The 18453-nt window shown below is 48.0% G+C and overlaps 1 protein-coding gene across 1 annotated transcript in view; it reads right to left on the bottom strand.

The window, feature by feature from the left end:
- CABLES1 (Cdk5 and Abl enzyme substrate 1) overlaps positions 1 to 17705 on the bottom strand; it is a 78963-nt gene extending 61258 nt beyond the window's left edge. The window contains exon 1 of the mRNA XM_051612846.1: positions 17144 to 17705. Within this exon, the coding sequence (XP_051468806.1) occupies positions 17144 to 17664 (521 nt within the window). The 5' untranslated portion in view covers positions 17665 to 17705. The remainder of the gene's footprint in view (positions 1 to 17143) is intronic.
- Positions 17706 to 18453: the final 748 nt, after the last annotated feature.

Genomic DNA, 18453 nt, shown 5'->3' with positions numbered 1-18453 from the left:
GCCAGTACCAGATACATTATTTTATGACAGATATTAAACAAACACCAGATAGACCACAAGGCAGCTACAGAAAACACTTTCTCTTCCAAGAAGGATACCAGACAGGCAATTAAAAAAACAATGTTCCTCCTCCCAAAAATATGTTTTATTGTCTGTAAATATGCATCTCTTTCTTGTGGCTCTAAGTAGGAACTTGGGAAGCATATTCTTGGTTATTTAAAGCTTTCAAGTATTTGTAAAATAGCATCTGAGTAAGTAATACACAGAAAATAGTATCCTGATGGCAATACTACAATGTATGAAGACAAACTGTTAGCAACCTTTTGGACTTGCTTGCTACAAAAATTTCTCTGTATTTATATTAGCCAGAAAAGGCACAGAGAAAGGGGCCCTAAGACTGAGTATTTCCCCTTCCCAGTCCATTCTGCTGTTTTTATTATCTGAACTAACTTTGCACCAAGACACAACATACCATGACCAGAAGGTTTTAAAGAAACAAAAAATAAAATTGAAAACCACATTTGGGAACAGAACTGCTGTAGTTCCAGACAGGAAAAAAATTGTGGTTTAGCAACTGGAAAAACTTACCCTTGCACTTAATAAACACAGCTATCAACATAGAATAAACATCCTTTCTTGTACCAATAAGGACAAATGTAACATGGACACAAAGCCACCATTTGAAATAAAGCACTTCAAAAGCCTTCACAGTGACAGCTCCAGCCATCCCATCATGGTCCAACAGGTGCTACACAGCCTCCCAGGCTGCAAGAACAATGTCAGCAAGAAAAATGAGGATCAAGTAAACCATGTGCCCGTGGTGAAGCTTTCCAGAGCAAGAAGGTGTGAGAAGGTGACAGCGTCGGTGAGGGGAGAGGACCAGGGGTTTGCAGCCAATGCTCAGGTTCTCCCAATAGGCACTGTCACAGGGCAGCCAGCAGCACTCCTGGCAGTGGAAACTGGGATACTCAACCCTGACAGTGAGAAAGCATCTGTAGGAGTTCAACAAGTAAAGTGAGAGGTGCAAGTGCTACCAGAGCAGCATTCAGTTACCTGTGACAAAGCAATAATGAGAACTGGGAAGATTTCCTCTCTTGGGCAGGAGCTGCTAACCACTGTTTGGAAAACAGGATATTTATATGCCTTTGTTTTTCTTTTAGAAGAAGCAGCACCTAACAAAGAATCCATCCAGTGAAGGAACCAAAACTGCATTTCTGCCACTGTCGCTGAATGACAATGAGCTTGTCTAAGGTGGAGGGGCAATAGCTTTGTGCTTGGATAGGTAGGGGCAGATGGATGCATTTGCCAAACACTGCCTGCACCTGGCTGGGAAGAGGGAGAAGCACAAATGTGTGTGTGAGGAGCTGCAGATGGCAGTGCTGGAGGCAGAGCACAACCTTGCACCCCTGTGCCAAACCCTGGTCTGGTTCCCCCTTGCAAATCTCAGGTGGGAGCCAACATGAAGGCTCCTCTGGTAGCTACTGACATCGAAATCACTGGCAAAAATTTTGCTTTATTGCTTCCACTGAAAGGGAAATTAGCTATACTTTGTATGAAGGTCAGAGGCTCTTTTTCTTTCTTTTAATTAAGCAAACAAATCCTCCTCCCCAGACCTCATAAACAGAAGCCACTACTTCCTCAGCCGATGCAAGTTGACATCTAAAACCAGCACAGGGCAAGGGTGAAACCGTGCTGGGTATGACATTAGATGTCCATGTTCATCAAGCTCAAACTGCCATCAACATGTGATACAGAATTTTGAAATGTTGGTTTTCCTGTTTGACCTTTTCCACTAAACAGATAGGAAAGATGTCTGTTAATGTGAGTAACTGTAATTTAAAAAAAAAAAAATCCATTTTCACAAAATCTACCACGCTATGAAATGAAGACTTAGAAAGTCCACAAAGAACTAGTAAAAAGAAAAGAGATGCTCAGTAATCTGATTCAACAAGAAAAAAAAATTCCCTACAAAATATTTTTTAAAACCCCCGTGGAAAGAAGGAAATCAGTTATTTCCAAAGGAAATGTCTAGAGGTAAGGCATATGAATTCACAGGGCCAAACAAAAAGTGTATTAGCCCACGTGGAAGGGTGTGAGAAATTTAAACTAGCTCAACATTAATACCTTTTTCTGTGAACAGGGAACTAGAGCTGGTCTGAACATCTGAAGCGTGGACATATGGTCCTCAGCACCAAGCTCCTGTTTTTACCAATCTGCTCCTGCTGGACTATGCTGCTTGTGGACACAGACATGGATGGCCCTTCTGGGTGGAAAAGGCCCAGTTCTCTCACAAAGGCTCCAGGTTTAAATAATGTATAGTGCTGGTGGTTCTTGATTAACTTTGTTTCAGCTCACTGGATGTTTAAACAGCTTGTGCAAAACAAGGAAGACTGCAGCCCGGTGGGACTGACCATCACCCCAAAGCATGGCACAGGCACATTGTGTGAGGAGCTAACTGAACCTCTGAGATGTCTTTTTATTCTGATTTTGCTCTCATTCTGAGTTTGTGGAAAGAACAGCCTGAAGAGCAATCAGAGAATTACAATCACATTGTGTTAGAAGAGTACAACCTGCACCTCTGTTTTTCTGCTTCTTAAGGACCCACGTCCCTTCACAGGCTAAGACGCAAAAGATTAACAATACTGTGGCCTCCAAAGTCACACTTCAGGCTTTATAAAGATCATTTTTATCCATCTCTATCAACACGTCAGCACAAACCAAACACTCCATCCCACGGATTAAACCAGAGCTGTGCTGTTCACTTCAATAAAAGCAGAACCACAATTAGAATCCTCAATGGCAACCACTCCCCCAAAAAATGCTAGGGAGGACAAGTAAACCAATGCGAACAGGTCTGGACAGAGCAGCAAGCAAAATCTGTGGAAAACTGTAAGGGAAAAGCACATGCTGTCTTTTCAGAGTGAGATTTTCAAAGGAGCTCAGAGAGTTTCTCAAAATTCATGGTTCAGAGGCTCCTTCAAAAATCCCAGCTTGAATTACTCAATGGCTCTGCTCCCTTGAGCTGGAATAACACAAGACAGACATCTAATACAGAACACTGGAGAAAGTGAAGTCAAGTCTTCATTACCATAACCTCAGATCTTGGGAAAGTGGATGCAAGGGTCAAGAGCCTCTCAAAAGCTGTGCTTCTTCTAACATATGTAAATGACACACAAAACGAAAGCCCAGAAAATATCATGTTGAAATATTCCTGGGGATCACACAAACCAGAACTGCAACAACTGCAAGACAACAACTGCCAGTTTCACAAAAGATGGTGCCACTCTCAACTGTAGATATCACATTCATTTATCCAGTAAGATATTTCAGATATGCAATCACTTGGCAGGTCAGAAATATTATCTATCTAAAATAGAAAAGACAGGCCTAATCCTGTGCTCATTTGTACCTGAGCAATTCTGCAATTAATTCAGAGCCCCATTCGTTTTCAGATGCCTTGACCTTTTCAAACACACAGTGGCTCACAAAGGCTTTGTCTCTTCAGCCCCTTTGCTCCCACCCCATCCTCCCACATTTTGGGAGTGACTTTCAGTTACAACCCACACCCTTGTGCAGTGCCCTACTGCACAAAACACTTTGTGGGGCACAGGGTTTTGATCCTATGGGATTTCAAGTAACGGCATTTTGTACAGCATTGAGCACAGCATTAGTACCACACCATAAAAAAACATCCTTGCTCCTGCTACAAGGCTACATCATTCCAGAAGGAAGCTTGCAAGCCCAAAAACTCACTGCAAGAAAATACACATTTCCATTCACATCATCCATTCAACCTTCACACAGAACATAAGAATGGCAACAGAAAATACCACCTTGAACATGACTAATTAACTGTGCTGGCTAATTAATACAATTTGCATTTTTAACTTTAAAATTTATTTGCTCAAATGCTGCTCCCTGCTACGCCCTAGCACTATCTTTGACTTGAGTAGCCTTACATCCATACGGAAACTGATGAACAAACAAGAAACCATTATTTATAATAATACCTTTAAAACAAACAGAGGCAAAAAGCCTTGGACAATGAGGTTTGTTCCTAAAAACAAGTAACTTGCTATTTGGAAGGCTGCTTGTGCGTTCTGCAGTACCTGGAGTGCCTTCTAAAATAGAAAAGCATTTTATCTTGAGGCGAGTCATGCACATAGAAAAATACGGATTTTACAAATAAATCTCAAAGGTCACGATGGAGGCACTTGACAGGAGCACTTTGTGTTCTGCTGTAAGTAATTCTGCTTTTTTAAGCAACTACCTCTTAGCTGCCACTTCTTCTGAATTAGGTGACGCTAAAAGATGGCATTCCACAAAATAGTAAACACCACCAATTAAAGATCAAACCCAGTTTTGCTTTAATTAAGAAAACAGCCTCATGATATTAAGGAGGTTCCTAAGATACACAATGTGTTGAAGACCAGGGCTTATGTGAGCACCATTTTAGAAAATGTCATGATACCTTTCTGTTTTAAATACCATGCTTCTAAGCCTATGAATAGTAGTTGGTGAGTTTTCCACACCTTTTCACACGACCTGCTACAGCACCTGCGTAACTCTCCTACCCCAGCCATTAAACTGTACTTTGTACTGTAGCACCTGAAAGCTGTTTTTCCTCTCTTCCTATTACCCAAAAAGACAGTGTTTTGCAGTCAGAAAAGGTATTGTTCTCATAAGTAAATCTGGACAACTCCAAACTTTGCTTGTAACTACAAAGCCTGTTCAATTCTACCCATGTCCTAGATACCATGATGGAGCCTTCGTTTTCATGTAGCTCTCTGTCATCTAACGAGGACTTCACTCCTTGATGTGCAAGTCCACTGCACCCCAGACACGTGGGCAATCCTTCTGCTACCTAACACACTTGCCTGGGTGTAGCTGATTGCAACCTCGACTGAAAAAGGAGGAAGTTAATATCCTCTTTCTTGGAGCTGTAGGTACCAACACAAGTGCAGAAGCAAAAGGGAAATAAGAGTTTTGTCCATAGAAGGGTGTAACGGACAAAACACAAGGAATGAAGTTGGTGAGTACAAAAACAAAAAAGGTAAGATTTTTTTTCAACACACATTTCAGACCATAGCTCATATCTAGCTTCTGATTTATGTTACATCATTCAGATAGGCTGAGTGCAGTGGGGTGGGAAGTGCAGGTTCCCAGCACACACCAGTGTCAACGAGGAGCGATGAAAGCTTCTTGAACTGTAGGTATGGCCTGTGCTTGTGTACACACAAATCTATGTGTGTGATCCAAGGAAGTCTGAAGGCAAAGGCCCTTATGTGACATTCAACCCCTGGCTCCCCATTCTGTATTCCTACATGTGCTGGGGGTATCAGAGGAAAGCAGTGATGCAGAGGCCCTACCTGAGTGCCAAAGGCATCCTAGGTCTTTAGGGCAGTAAGGCTCTGCTCTCCACCAGCACCATGCATCCAGAAAACTGAAATTCCACAGCATGTACACCTCCTGTCAGACAAGGAGACAGCTTAGCTCAGGGCTTCTCACCTCCTCCTCTTCCTTTCTGCTGCATTAAGCTCTGTGTGATTCAACCTTGTTAAATGTCTGGGACCTCTCCCTGCACTTCCACCGATGGCAGACCCACCAGAAACAATGATGCTGGGAATGCTGAAGCCTCCTGTGTGTCTCCCCGTCCACTTTCACACTAGGAGTTGCTGACACTGTACCTGCAGTAACTCTTTCTCCACCCTGAAATGGGAAAGGAAATTACACCTCATGGAGGCGAGAGGACAAACAGACACCCATCATGAGTCTTCCCACAGTCCACAAGGTACAAGCTCAACTGCAAAAATGGTGATACTCAAAGAGTTGTCATCAACGGCTCAATGTCCAGATGGAGATGTGTGACAAGTGATGTTCCCCGAGGGTCAGTACTGGGACTGGTGCTATTTAACATCTCTGTCAGTGACATGGACAGTGGCATTGACTGCAGCCTCAACAAGGTTGCTGATAACACCAAACTGCATGGTGAGGTCAACACGCTGGAGGGAAGGGATGCCATCCAGACGAACTCTGACAGACTTGAGAAGTGGGCTTGTGCAAACTGCATGAAGTTCTACAAGACAAAGTAAAGGTTCTGCACCTGGGTCAGGTCAATCCCAAGGACAAATACAGGCTGGGTGGAGAATGGATTGATGTCTTGAGGAGAAGGACTTGGGGGTGATGGTGGACAAGAAACTCAACATGGGCAGGCCATGTGCACTTAAAGCCTAGAAAGTCAACCCTGTCCTGGGCTGCATCAAAAGCAGGATGGCCATCAGGTCAAGGTAGGTGATTCTCCTCCTCTACTCCACTCTTGTGAGACCCTACCTTCAGCACTGTGCCCAGGTCTGGAGTTCCCAACATAAGAAGCACATGGAGGTGTTGGAGTGAGTCCAGAGGAGGACCACAAAGATGATCAGAGAAGGAGCACCTTTCCCATGAAGACAGGCTGAGACTGTTGGGGTTGTTCAGCCTGGAGAACATAAGGCTCCAGGGAGACGTTGTAGCTGCCTTCCAGTACAGGAAGCCTACAGGAAAGCTGGAGAGGGACTGCTTACAAGGGCATGTAGTGAGAGGACAAAAGGTAATGGATTAAAACTTGAAAAGGGGACATTTAGATGAGACATTAGGAGGAAATTCTTCACTATGAGGGTGGTGAGAAGCTCGCACAGGTTGCTCAGGGAAGCTGTGGAAGCCAAATCCCTGGAAGTATTCAAGGGCTGGAGAGATGGAGCTCTGAGCAACCTGGTCTAGTGGGAGGTGTCCCTGCCAATGCAGGTGGGGTGGATCTAGATGATCTTTAAGGTCCCTTTCAACCCTAGCCATTCTATGATTCTATGACAGCAACAGCGCCAACAGGTTGGTACCTGTTGAGGCTGCACTGCCGCCACCACCACATCCCAGAATCACTTCTCTGTCCCTTGTGTTTACACAAAAAGTATCTGTAGGTATGTCCTGTACACAGATATATCATGGGCGAGGCCACACACAACAGACAGCCTGCAGGTGGCAGAAAAAAGTTACCTGCAAGCAGGCTGCAGAGTGACACTACTGACTTCTCAGTGTTCAACATCCTACTCAAAGCACAGAGAAAGGGAAAAGCGAGAGCTTCACCCCTGTTCGTTCCACATGGCTCACTTCCAGCTGTATGATGTAGTACAGAAAGAAGTCAGCCTAATGTCACCTTACAGATTTTTCCTGTTACACAAAATCAGGTGACTTGTTTCTTCTTTGCAGGAAAATGTATGCTTCTTTTGAATGCCTTTACGCATAAACTCATGTGCCTTTGGTGATTTGCCCTGACAGCATATAGATTTTAAAACCTAATCATATTTACCTTGGTAATGGGATTATCACAGAATCACAGAATCATAGGGGTTGGAAGGGACCTCGAAAGATCATCCAGTCCAACTCCCCGCCAGAGCAGGATCACCTAGAGTACATCACACAGGAAGGCATCCAGGTGGGTTTTGAATGTCTCCAGCAAAGGAGACTCCACAACCTCTCTGGGCAGCCTGTTCCAGTGCTCTGTCACTCTCACAGGAAAGAAGGTTTTTTCTGATGTTTACATGGAACCTCCTATGTTCCAGTTTGCACCCATTGCCCCTTGTCTTATCACTAGACATCACTGAAAAAAGCCTGACTCTGTCCTCAAGACACTCACCCTTAACATATCTGTAAACACTGATGAGGTCACCCTTCAGTCTCCTCTTCTCCAAGCTGAAGAGACCCCGCTCCCTCAGCCTTTCCTCATAAGGGAGATGTTCCACTCCCTTAATCATCTTTGTGGCTCTGCACTGGACTCTTCCAAGCAGTTCTCTGTCCTTCTTGAACTGAGGGGCCCAGAACTGGACACAATATTCCAGATGCAGCCTCACCAGGGCAGAATAGAGGGGGAGGAAAACCTCTCTTGACCTACTAACCACACCCTTTCTAATACACCCCAGGATGCCATTGGCCTTCTTGGCTACAAGGGCACATTGCTGGCTCATGGTCATCCTCCTGTCCACCAGCAGGTCCTGCTCTCCAGCAGGTCAGCCTCCAACCTGTACTGGTACATGGGGTTGTTCTTCCCCAAATGCAGAACTCTACACTTGCCCTTGTTGAATTTCATCAAGTTTCTCCCCACCCAACTCTCCAGCCAGTCCAGGTCTCATTGAATGGCAGCACAGCCTTCTGGTGTGTCAGCTACTCCTCCCAGTTTAGTGACATCAGCAAACTTGCTGAGGGCACACTCTGTTCCCCCACCCAGGTCGTTGATGAAAATATCGAACAACACCAGTCCCAGTACTGTCCCCTGAGGGACTCCACTCATCACAGACCTCCAACTAGATCCTGTCCCATTGACCACAACTGTCTGACTTCTTCCTTTCAACCAGTTCATGATCCACCTCACTACCTGGCCATTAAGAGCACACTTCCTCAGTTTATCTATGAGGAGGCTGTGGGAGACAGTGTCAAATGCTTTACTGAAATCAAGATGAACCACATCTACTGCCCTACCATCATCTATCCACCTAGTTACTTCCTCACAGAAGGCTATAAGGTTGGTCAAACACGACTTCCCCCTGGTAAAACCATGTTGACTGCTCTTAATGACCCCCTCATCCTTGATATGCCTAGTGATAGTGACAAGAACAAGTGCCAAGACAATTACATGTAGGAGCACCAAAATGTAATCCACTGCTGTCTGAAAAAATATGATAGAGTTATCTAGCTTTCTATTTTTTAATCCCACCAATATCATACAGTAAAATCCCTGATACTGCAAAGATTTACTTACCAGAGTAACTTTATACACTGGTGCTTAATTTAACTGAGTAATTTTATACATATGTAAATATATAGTTCAGGCTTTGCAGGATCCTGGGTCAGAAAGGACATACCTTCCTCTGCCATCCAAGACAAGCAGGGGAAAACACATTTCAGTTGTGGTAAATGAATCTTTCTTTTCCCATAAACCTCACTTTCACAGAATTGCTAGCCCAATCTGTAACAATGTGGAGGAAAACAGAACTGCTTGCTAAGAACATCTGCTTGTCCTTATATTCATATATAGGGTGAAAGGCTTTTTTTTTTTTTTTTTTTTTTCAGAAAGACTTCTTCCAGAAGGGAAAGTAGCCTTTGCTTCACTTTTCATTCACTTCTAAATTTTCCACAATAGAAAACCTTCCTTAGGCAAAAACTCAAACGCAGCTGCTAAGAAACACACCATGAGAACAGATAATACATTTATCATTCGTGACAGGAAAGCAGTTGCTACGAATATAATACAGTAGCCCCTGTAAAGGAATCTCAAAGGTCCTTAAGTATGTACACCTCTAAATCAGCATACTGTAGCCTGAAAAACCTTGAGACACTTCAAACTCTCCCACTGGCACACCATGTTTTCTCCAACCACTGGTGAAATTTTCTTCTCCTAACTGATTTGCTGAGCTCTTTACACTATCCTTGCAGCAAATAAAACTTCTGCTAAGCTCTTCTTAAAAATCAAATGCCATTCCTTAAATTTCTCAGCATGTTATTTGCAGACTGCATGCCAGCGGATAGATACTCTCCATATGCCAAATTATGTCATTTCCATTTTCTAGGAATAATACTTCTCACAGCAAACCGGCAAGGGGGTTTTTTAGCCAGCTCCACATCTCACTGCACCTGCTGTGTTGCTAAGCCTGGTATCTGGTGGCAGCCCCATAGACATCAATAGCAATTCTGAGAGCATCAAAGAGTGTCAGAAAGGACTGCTTACATGCTTGGAGGTATTAGCATACGGCCAGAGGTGAATTTGTGGATATTTGCATAGCTCAAACAGAATCTGATTTCCCATATTTAACATAGGATAAGCTGGTGTCTACTGACATTTCAATGTACAGAAGTGCCAACAAGTAAACCCAAACTTCTCCATTTTCAGGTTAAATTATGAAGATCAGCCTTCATGTTTGTGTAGTGGAGATCTTGCCTGAAAGACTACAAACCACTGAAATCAGGGGGGATTAAAGCAACAAAAATAATCAGGATTTGTTTCTGCTTCTCATCTTTACCTCCTATCACATTCACCACTCTACAGAGCCTCTGGACAGCCCACCTGTTATTTACTTCTTTGAAACAAGGAATCCACAAAATTACTAAAGGGTTGGCATTTTTTCCTTTCAGAGAGCATACTTGGGAATCCCATTTTTGTGTTTTAGCTGTTTTGAACTGTTTCAAGCTAGCCTATATCCTCCACCAGAAGAGTTCTCAAAGTCATAATATTTACAGATTAAAGCATACTTCCTATGCAAAAGCTGTCATCAAACTATGATCTGTCATTACCTTATCTATCTACCATCACACTAAGTCTCTGTGATGGTCTGGAGGACTGGTGACACACATAGTTGCTTTCCCATTTCAAGATGCTTGCAGGAGTATTGTGCAGAGGAGACCCATGTAGAAGGCTCCTAAGGGCCAGCCTGGCTGTCTGCGTAGGAGCTTTGCCAATCAAGAAACAGGTGAAAAGATGGAGAAATTGAAGTACATTGATCACATAAGCAAAGCTGCTGTACTGTTTTGCTCCTCCGCTGCCCTGATGGTTAATAAGGGGTCACCCCATACCAGCTAGACACCTGTGTGGTGCAATCACGGGACTTCCTGAAGCAGGGGTAGACCTAGAAAGCTTTGATTTGGTAGCCAGCAAAGGCAGCCAACGCAAACGTGATTCCTCCCACGTTACCAGCTCAGGTTTTCTCACATGAGTTAATGAACAACCACTCCATCAGAGCCCTCTCACTCATCGGGCTCTTAAGGCCATCTCACTTCAAAACCTGAGTCCTGAGGCTTCAGCAGAGGCAGCTCCCTGTCAGTGCCTGTCCCTCTGTGAATGTGTCTAGTTAATTCCCTAGTAGTCATGAACAATACATTCTGTTTAGGCTCCTCTTCAGAACTGACAGCAAAGGAGTTTTTTTATCTTGGGTGATGAATGTTACTTTTTTACCTGCCAGAGATCCCTACTAAGAAGAATACAAGCTTAAAATATACCAGAACAAACTTCTGTGGGATTTGTCTTTAAAACATTTGTGTATCCAGGGAACAGGGCTGATGCATCTATGGTGTATCTATCTGTGTATCATCATATCACAGTGACTTCTGAACCACTGGTTCAACTACCATCTGGAAGATGACCACATTTCCATAAGTTTCAAAGGAAGACAGAGGGAGGCACAAACCTGTGCCCTGAACAAGGGAAAAGGCAGGCAGAGGCCAACAGTGATGGATGATGGTCAAACTGATGTGAAGCTGGCTGTGCTCTGCACATTCGCAGCTCAGAAAGTCCACCAGCAGTCAGTGACTGCTCTTCAACAGCTCAAAGTGACCCTGAGGATATGGCTTGTCAGGCTGCTCATGCTGAAGGACACAGGCACACTCATTGTCCCTCACAGGACTCCTGGAAGAGCTTGCAGGCTGTGTGCATGGGGACAGCAAGCCCTTTCTCGAGGAGGGGGCAGCCCTTGGAAACAGTCAAAGACCTACACGGGGCCCGCAGCACTGGAAACAGGCCATGAGGGATATACCCCAAGACATACAGTGGGACACGGGTGCAAACAGTGCAACAGCCCTTTTTACCTGAGTCTGAACCCTGCTGTTCCATGTCCCCCTTCAGAGTGGCACTTCTGCCCTTCAGAGTGGCACAAGATGGCCATTTTGCCTGCTGAAAGGACAGCTGAAATCAATAAGCATCCCCTCCTTCACAGAGAGCAACCATCAGTGGTATAAAAAGTCACACACCTATGAAAAGACTGCACGTGCACTTCCCATTCACTTCTCAGACCATTAAATTGCTCTTTTCACGCTATTCTTGTATACATCATTCTGAAAGTCAGGCTGCCTGAAGGGCTTTAGGTTTAAAGAATAGATGAGGCTTCATCACACACAAAAGGTCCTATGTGCTTTCAGCAGCTCACAAGCCCACTCCTGATGCTGGGATGACCCCACAGGGTGGACAGTGTCCCAGCTCTTTGTTTTGCTCCTCTTTCAAGACTCTGCCTGCAAGACAGTTGTTTCTGAGAGACTCTTCTTTTGTCTCCAGCATGCCCCGTTTGGAGGCATCTCCTGTGGTGGGATGAGTTTGCAATGCTTGCCTGCCCAAGCTCAATGAGGACCAGGCTCCGACCTCTCAGCCCTCTGCCACAAAATTAAATGGTGGGATTCAGCTCCTCAGCCACTTCCTGACAAGCAACTGACATCATCTACTTGGATTTGTGCAAGGCATTTGACACTGTCCCACACGACATCTTGGTCTCCAAACTGACAAGACATGGGTTTGACAGATGGACCACTTCATGGATAAGTAACTAGCTGGATGGCCAAACTCAGAGAGTTGTTGTGTATGGTTCAGTGTCCAAGTGGAGGCAAGTGACAAGTGGTGTTCCTCAGGGGTCAGTATTGGGACCAGTGCTGTTCAACATCTTTGTTGGAGACATGGAGTCAGTTTGCTGACAACACCAAATTGCATGGAGTAGTTGACACTCTAGAAGGAAGGGATGCCATCCAGAGAGACCTTGACAGGCTGGAGAGGTGGGCCAGTGCCAACCTCCTTAAGTTCAACAAGGCCAAGTGCAAGGTCCTGCACATGGGTCAGCACAACCCCAGGCACAAATACAGGCTGGGGAAAGAATGGCTAGAGAGCAGTCCTGAGGACAAGGACTTGGGGGTGGTAGTAGATGAGAAACTCAACATGAGTTGCCAGTGTGCTCTGGAGTCCAGAGAGCCAATTGCATCCTGGGCTGCATCAAAAGAAGTGTGGCCAGCAGGGTCAGGGAGGTGCTTCTGCCCCTCTGCTCTGGTGGGACTGCACCTGGGGTACTGTGTACAGTTCTGGAACCCTCAGCACAGGAAAGTCATGGAGTTGTTGGAGAGGGTCCAGAGAAAGGATACAAAGATTATTAAAGGCCTGGAGCACTTCGGCTATGAAGACAGGCTGACAGAATTGGGGCTACTCAGCCTGGAGAAGAGAAGGCTCCAGGGAGACCTTATAGCGGCCTTTCAGTACTTGAAGGGGCTACAGGAAAGCTGGGGAGGGGCTTTTCAATGGAGAGGGCAGTGATAGGACAAGGGGTAATGGTTTTAAATTGAAAGAGGGTAGATTTAGGTTAGACATCAAGAAGAAATTCTTCACCATGAGGGTGGTGAGACACTGGCACAGGCTGCCCAGGGAGGTTGTGGAAGCCCCCTCCCTGGAGGTGTTCAAGGCCAGGTTGGATGAGGCTTTGTGCAGCCTCGTCTAGTGAGGTTGTCCCTGCTCATAGCAGGGAGGTTGGAACCCGATGATCTTCAAGGTCCTTTCCAATCTTAACCATTCTATCATTCTATGATTCTGTCATCCTGGAGGCTTCCTCCAGCACAAACAACCCATCACACTTCACGAGTCCTACAAAAGCCAGGCAAGTGAGCCCTTCAACCATCCTCCTTCACTGCATCTCTCCAGAGGACGAATACTCAGGCTGTATGCAGCTCTGCATTTTCTAATGGGTAGAAACAAATTGAATCTTCACAAGCTTTACTAATAATAAATTAATTTTCCCATTACTTAGGAAATGAGATTCATCTTGTAGGTCAATAAATTCTGAAGATAAATCTATCTGGACCACGATAACGTTGGTGTCCTTTTGACTGGACCTCCTCCCCACGATTACTCAGCAGATATTCTCTGCTCCCTTCACAGCACCAGCTGCTCCCAGGAGGAATTCTCCTGCCCATCTGCCTTCAAGCCTGACACGGTGACACAGACAAATGCAAACCGTAAGCGATGTTTAAACTCCAAATCCAATCACAGATTTGCTTCCTTAACAAAAACAGCAACAAAAACAACACCACAAAAAGCATGCACTTGTTTCCAATCCACTGGGAAAGGCCTTATGTAGAAAAGGAAAATTCGCATGTGCAAACAGCAATATTTTTCCCAAAGAAAATTATGGCAACTACTGTACACAAAACCAAGTACCTTGGACCACCAGCTAATCTACAGGATATAAAATTATTTTAAACCAGTGCTGCTGAAATATTGTTCCATAGGGCTCCTCACTAATATAAGATGAAGCTATTAAAATTAATTCTAATTTGAAATGCCTGGAAATTATAATATGCCAGGAAGGAAAACCTGGCCCTAGTTTCCAGCAGCCTTTTGTTCTTAGCCACCCATTCACCACAAAACTGAGACAAACTCCTTCTGCATTAGACAGGAGCCTTTGGCATCTACAAGCCAACTTCTAAACAAGTGTGTTTTTCCATTTACATATAATAACATACTAGCCAGCTAGAAGCTCCATGTTCTTTTTTTTATGGCTTGTTTCTTGTGAATACACATAGAGCACAAACCCAAACCACATTAATGATAACCTTGTTAAATATAAACTAGCACGCAATTACACAAAACTGCTAACACAAACAAAAAAGCCAGGAAACTCTGATTATATGTTCACAATGGTTTCTGAAAACTAAATAAAAACAACAACATAAGGCAGCCTGTCTTGCCTGATACAGTAACAGAAAACAGTTTCACATTGTAGTATCACCTATGCACCTCAGCAGAGAGGACTACTCTGTCAAACAGTGCATCAAACTCAATTTCAAGCCTGCTGCAAGGGGAAGAGTGAGAAGAGGGACAGAAGATGCACACATGAACAACAAATAAAAAAATCTCCTGTATTTCTCTCTACTTCTCTGCAACCTCCTTCAGGTGAACTATGCCTGCTCTGACTCCCACCCTGTCGCGTCCAGAAGGACAAGGCCACGTGCTGGGCCTTTGGCTCCACCGAGAGCAGCAGAAGGTCTGCTCCAACCTTCCATCCCTGGGCTTGTGCCAGCTCTTGTGCATGCCTGCAATTTATCTTCTGTGCAGCTAGGAGTGAACCCAGGAACGGAGCCCCTGCCACATCTCTTCACTGAGATGATGAGGAGCAAATGCTCAGTAAAACCTCTGTGGTCCGCGAACAGAAGAAAATCTGCTGAAGGCAGGCCAAAGCCGGCCCCAGGCAGCACACGTGCAGTGTGGTGGCAGTCAGCAAGGCCAGGGGCAAAACCCAGTGCTCTCCTGCACCAGCCGTAAGCAAGTGCTACAAGAGAGAGCCTCAGGCTCATTGGTGAAGCCACAGTTGAATCTAGCTCTCCAGAAAACAAAAAAACACATGAGAAAATAAGTGGTTTCCTTACATCTTACACCACAAGAACATATATAGCACAATGAAAGGCCGTTTTGGGCTTGAAGGAGCACCCTGACAAGGTTTCCTTTGGTGTCTTCCCCTGCCATGGACTCAGGCAACCCATTCAGCTTGTTTGCATGCTAGCAGAACAGTCAAACTTGCACAATGCTGGATGTCTAGGCTGTAAACAGGGACAACAATTACCTTTCCCTCTTAAACACCACACTATTCTCATGTCACAGAAAAAAAAAGCAACGACTGTGGAAGGAAAAATTCAAAGTGGCAAGGAGGGGCAAGGAAAACAATGACAGGAAGAAGAAGGGCTGGAGGGAGGAAGTGATACAGGTGAGATCAGAGCATCCTTGCCAGAACTGAGTGCAGGATCACAGCACACAAGCAATTAAAACCAAGGAGGATCCTTGGGAATCAAGAAAGGTAACACAGGAATCCTGCATAAATAATAAACTTGCTAACTGGAAGGCCAAGGAAAATCCAGTCTCTCGAACCCCAAGAGGGTACTGCCAAGAACATTATCACCAACAAGTAAAAAGTTCAAGAGTAGAAGAGCAATTCCCAAATCATGGTCTGTGGGTCACTTCTCACTCACAAGGCCATGGGCAGCAGTGTGCATCATCATGTCACAAACTATAATGGACAAGCGTGCCCATCTCACACTGCTGTGCTGATGATCCACGAATGCAACTAGAGGGCTGTCAATGCTGGAAATGTGTTGAGAGACACATGACTGGGCAAAGACGGGTGGTAACCTGCCAGCAGGCTTTCTACCTGGGAAGGTGGGGCTCCCTAGCACTGCACCTGAAAAGGGGTTCGAAAAAGCCACCAATGCAATCCAGATGGAAGAAGAAAAACAAACAACCAATGCTGAGGCACACAGCTAAGACAACTTTCTCCTGTAATACCTCCAATTTCTCCAAGCTAGTTGGTTTTGAAAGGGTTTTTTTCTAGAGCAATCTTTGCTCAATTACCCTTATAAACCCTTGCAATAACATGTGACTCAAAGTCTACCTATTTGTTAAACGGAGCAACACGAACGGAGTGTGGCAAATGGGGAATGTGGGAGTGGCAACCGACGCGGGCTCGGGGAGAGCAGTCATTTCCTCCGGCTTCTTCTCTGGCTCTGCCCCCCAGTAGCCTTTGATAGCCGAGTATGTTGCTGAAGAAGTACAGGAAGATGACTTTGTACCCGTGGAGCAATTAATCCTTATGTATTTGCAGTTTTACATGATTGCAGCTTCTTAGCCAAAAGCCTCAGCTTTTCAAGCAGGTGAGGTTACTCCTTTGAGGTGAGCTTATTAAAAGGCAAAAGAGCACCCGGCGGCGAGAAACAACCCACAGAAACACAAACCACTCGTAGATAAAGCAGCTTATTTCGGGAGGCAGCGAGACGCTGCACACCCCATGCGCGTACACAGTCCTCTGTAGGCATCGCTGGAAAGATTTCCTTCCCCTGTGTGGGCTACTGATCCGGCTTCGGGGCATCTGGCGCGGGGCCGGTTGCCAGCCCGCAAGCCGGTCAGCACGGCGGGCAGGAGCCCTCCCCCCCGGCCAGGAGAAGCGGGGCGACAGCCGCCGGGCACAGCGCGGGGCTGCAGCGCAGGACGGCGGCTCTGCAGCCGCACGCCCGCATGGATTTCTCCACGGGAGCGAAACTTTCAGCCGCGGGCGCCCAGCCGCGAAGCACCGCTGCCTCCCCGGGGCTTGGGCGCCGCCGGGCAGCCTCGACCTGCCCTGCGCGCTTGCACATCCCCGCCGCCGCTCCCCCGGCCCCGGCGGTACCGGAGCACCCCGCGCCCGCTCAGCCCCGCGCTACCGGCGCTCCCACCCCGCGGCGAACGGGCCTGCCCACGGCTGCCCCCGCCGCTCCCGCCCTGCCCGCGGGGCGAGCCCACGGCCCGCGTTATCCTCCCGGCATCCCGCGCATCCCGCATCCCCGCCGAGCGGCTTACCGGGAGCGCTGCAGCTCGAAGGCGGCGGCGGAGCCGGGCTGCCCCAGCTCGCTGCCGACACCGGCGGGGCCCTGCGGACTGGCGCGGCCGAAGGGCGCCGGCAGCACCCCCGCCGTGAAGGAGTTGAGGCGGCCGCGGCTGCCCGCCGCCGCGGCGCCCAGGAAGGCGGCGGCCGGCACCTGCACCGCGGCGAAGGCGTCCTCCTCCTCCTCCTCTTCCTCCTCCTCCTGGGCCCGGGGGGGGTCGGTGGGTGCCGCCGGGGGGCTGCCCAGCCGTGGCGGCGGCGGGGCCTGGCGGGGCCTGGCGGCGGGGCCGTCGTTGCCCGGCGGCGGGGGCCGCCCGTCGAGGGAGATGCTGGTGAGGAAGGAGAGCGCGGCCTGCCTGCGGCGGGGGTCGCTGCGAACCGGCGGCGGCTGCGGCGGCCCCGGCGGCAGCGGCCCCTTCCTGGGGCAGGGCTCCGGCGGCGGCAGGGGCCCGGCGGCGGGGCTGCCGGGGCTGGCGGCGGTGGCGGCCGCCGCCATTGTCGGCCGGCTCCCCCTCCCCTCCTCCCCTCCCCGCTGGCCGGGCGCTGCCTCTGGCTGCCTCCCGCTTAGGCGGGCGGGCGGCGGGGCATGGGTGCCGCCGGCCTGCCGGGGTGCATGGGGGTGCTGCGGGGGTGCCCTCCGACCGGCCGGCCGCGCCGCGCTGCCCCGGGCCCCCGCCGCCCGCCCGCTCCCTATTTATAGGTGCAGCCGCCGAGCGCCCCGTGCAATAACACGGCAATCACGTGCGGGGAGCGGGGAGCTGGAGGAAAACAAAAGCCCGGCCAGCAACCCGGAGGAGGAGGAGGGAGAAGGGTGGGTCTCGGCGAGCTCCCTCCTTTCAACCTCTCTCTCTCTTTTTTTTTTTTTTTTTTTTTTCGGGTTTTGTTTTTTTTTTTTTTTTTCCCCTCCCTTTCACCCCCTTCCCTCCTCCTCCTCTTCCCTCCTCCCCCTCCTCCCCTTCCTCCTCCTCCTCCTCCTCTTTTTCCCTTCCTGGATACGTGGGGGCGGGCGGGAGTCGGGGAAGGTGGAGTCTGTGCCCGTAGTACGCGCCACATGGCCCTCGGAGCCTGGCACCGGCGGCACCGGAGCCGCGGGCTGCAGCTCGGCCGCCCGGCCCGGCCCGGCCCGGCGCGGAGCAGCGGGAGCGGCACCAGGATGCATCCCTGCCGTGCCCAGCGGCCCGGGGGCTGCCCTGCGGGTTTTCCCGCGTCGGGGCCGGTGCCCCGAGGCAGGCGCTGGCGCCCCGCGGGGCGGGGGAGCCAGGGGGGCAGCCCCTGGGCATGGCAG

Source organism: Apus apus, chromosome 2 (genome assembly GCF_020740795.1).
Source record: "Apus apus isolate bApuApu2 chromosome 2, bApuApu2.pri.cur, whole genome shotgun sequence".
NCBI lineage: Eukaryota > Metazoa > Chordata > Aves > Apodiformes > Apodidae > Apus > Apus apus.
This window is presented reverse-complemented; position numbering and strand designations above follow the sequence as displayed.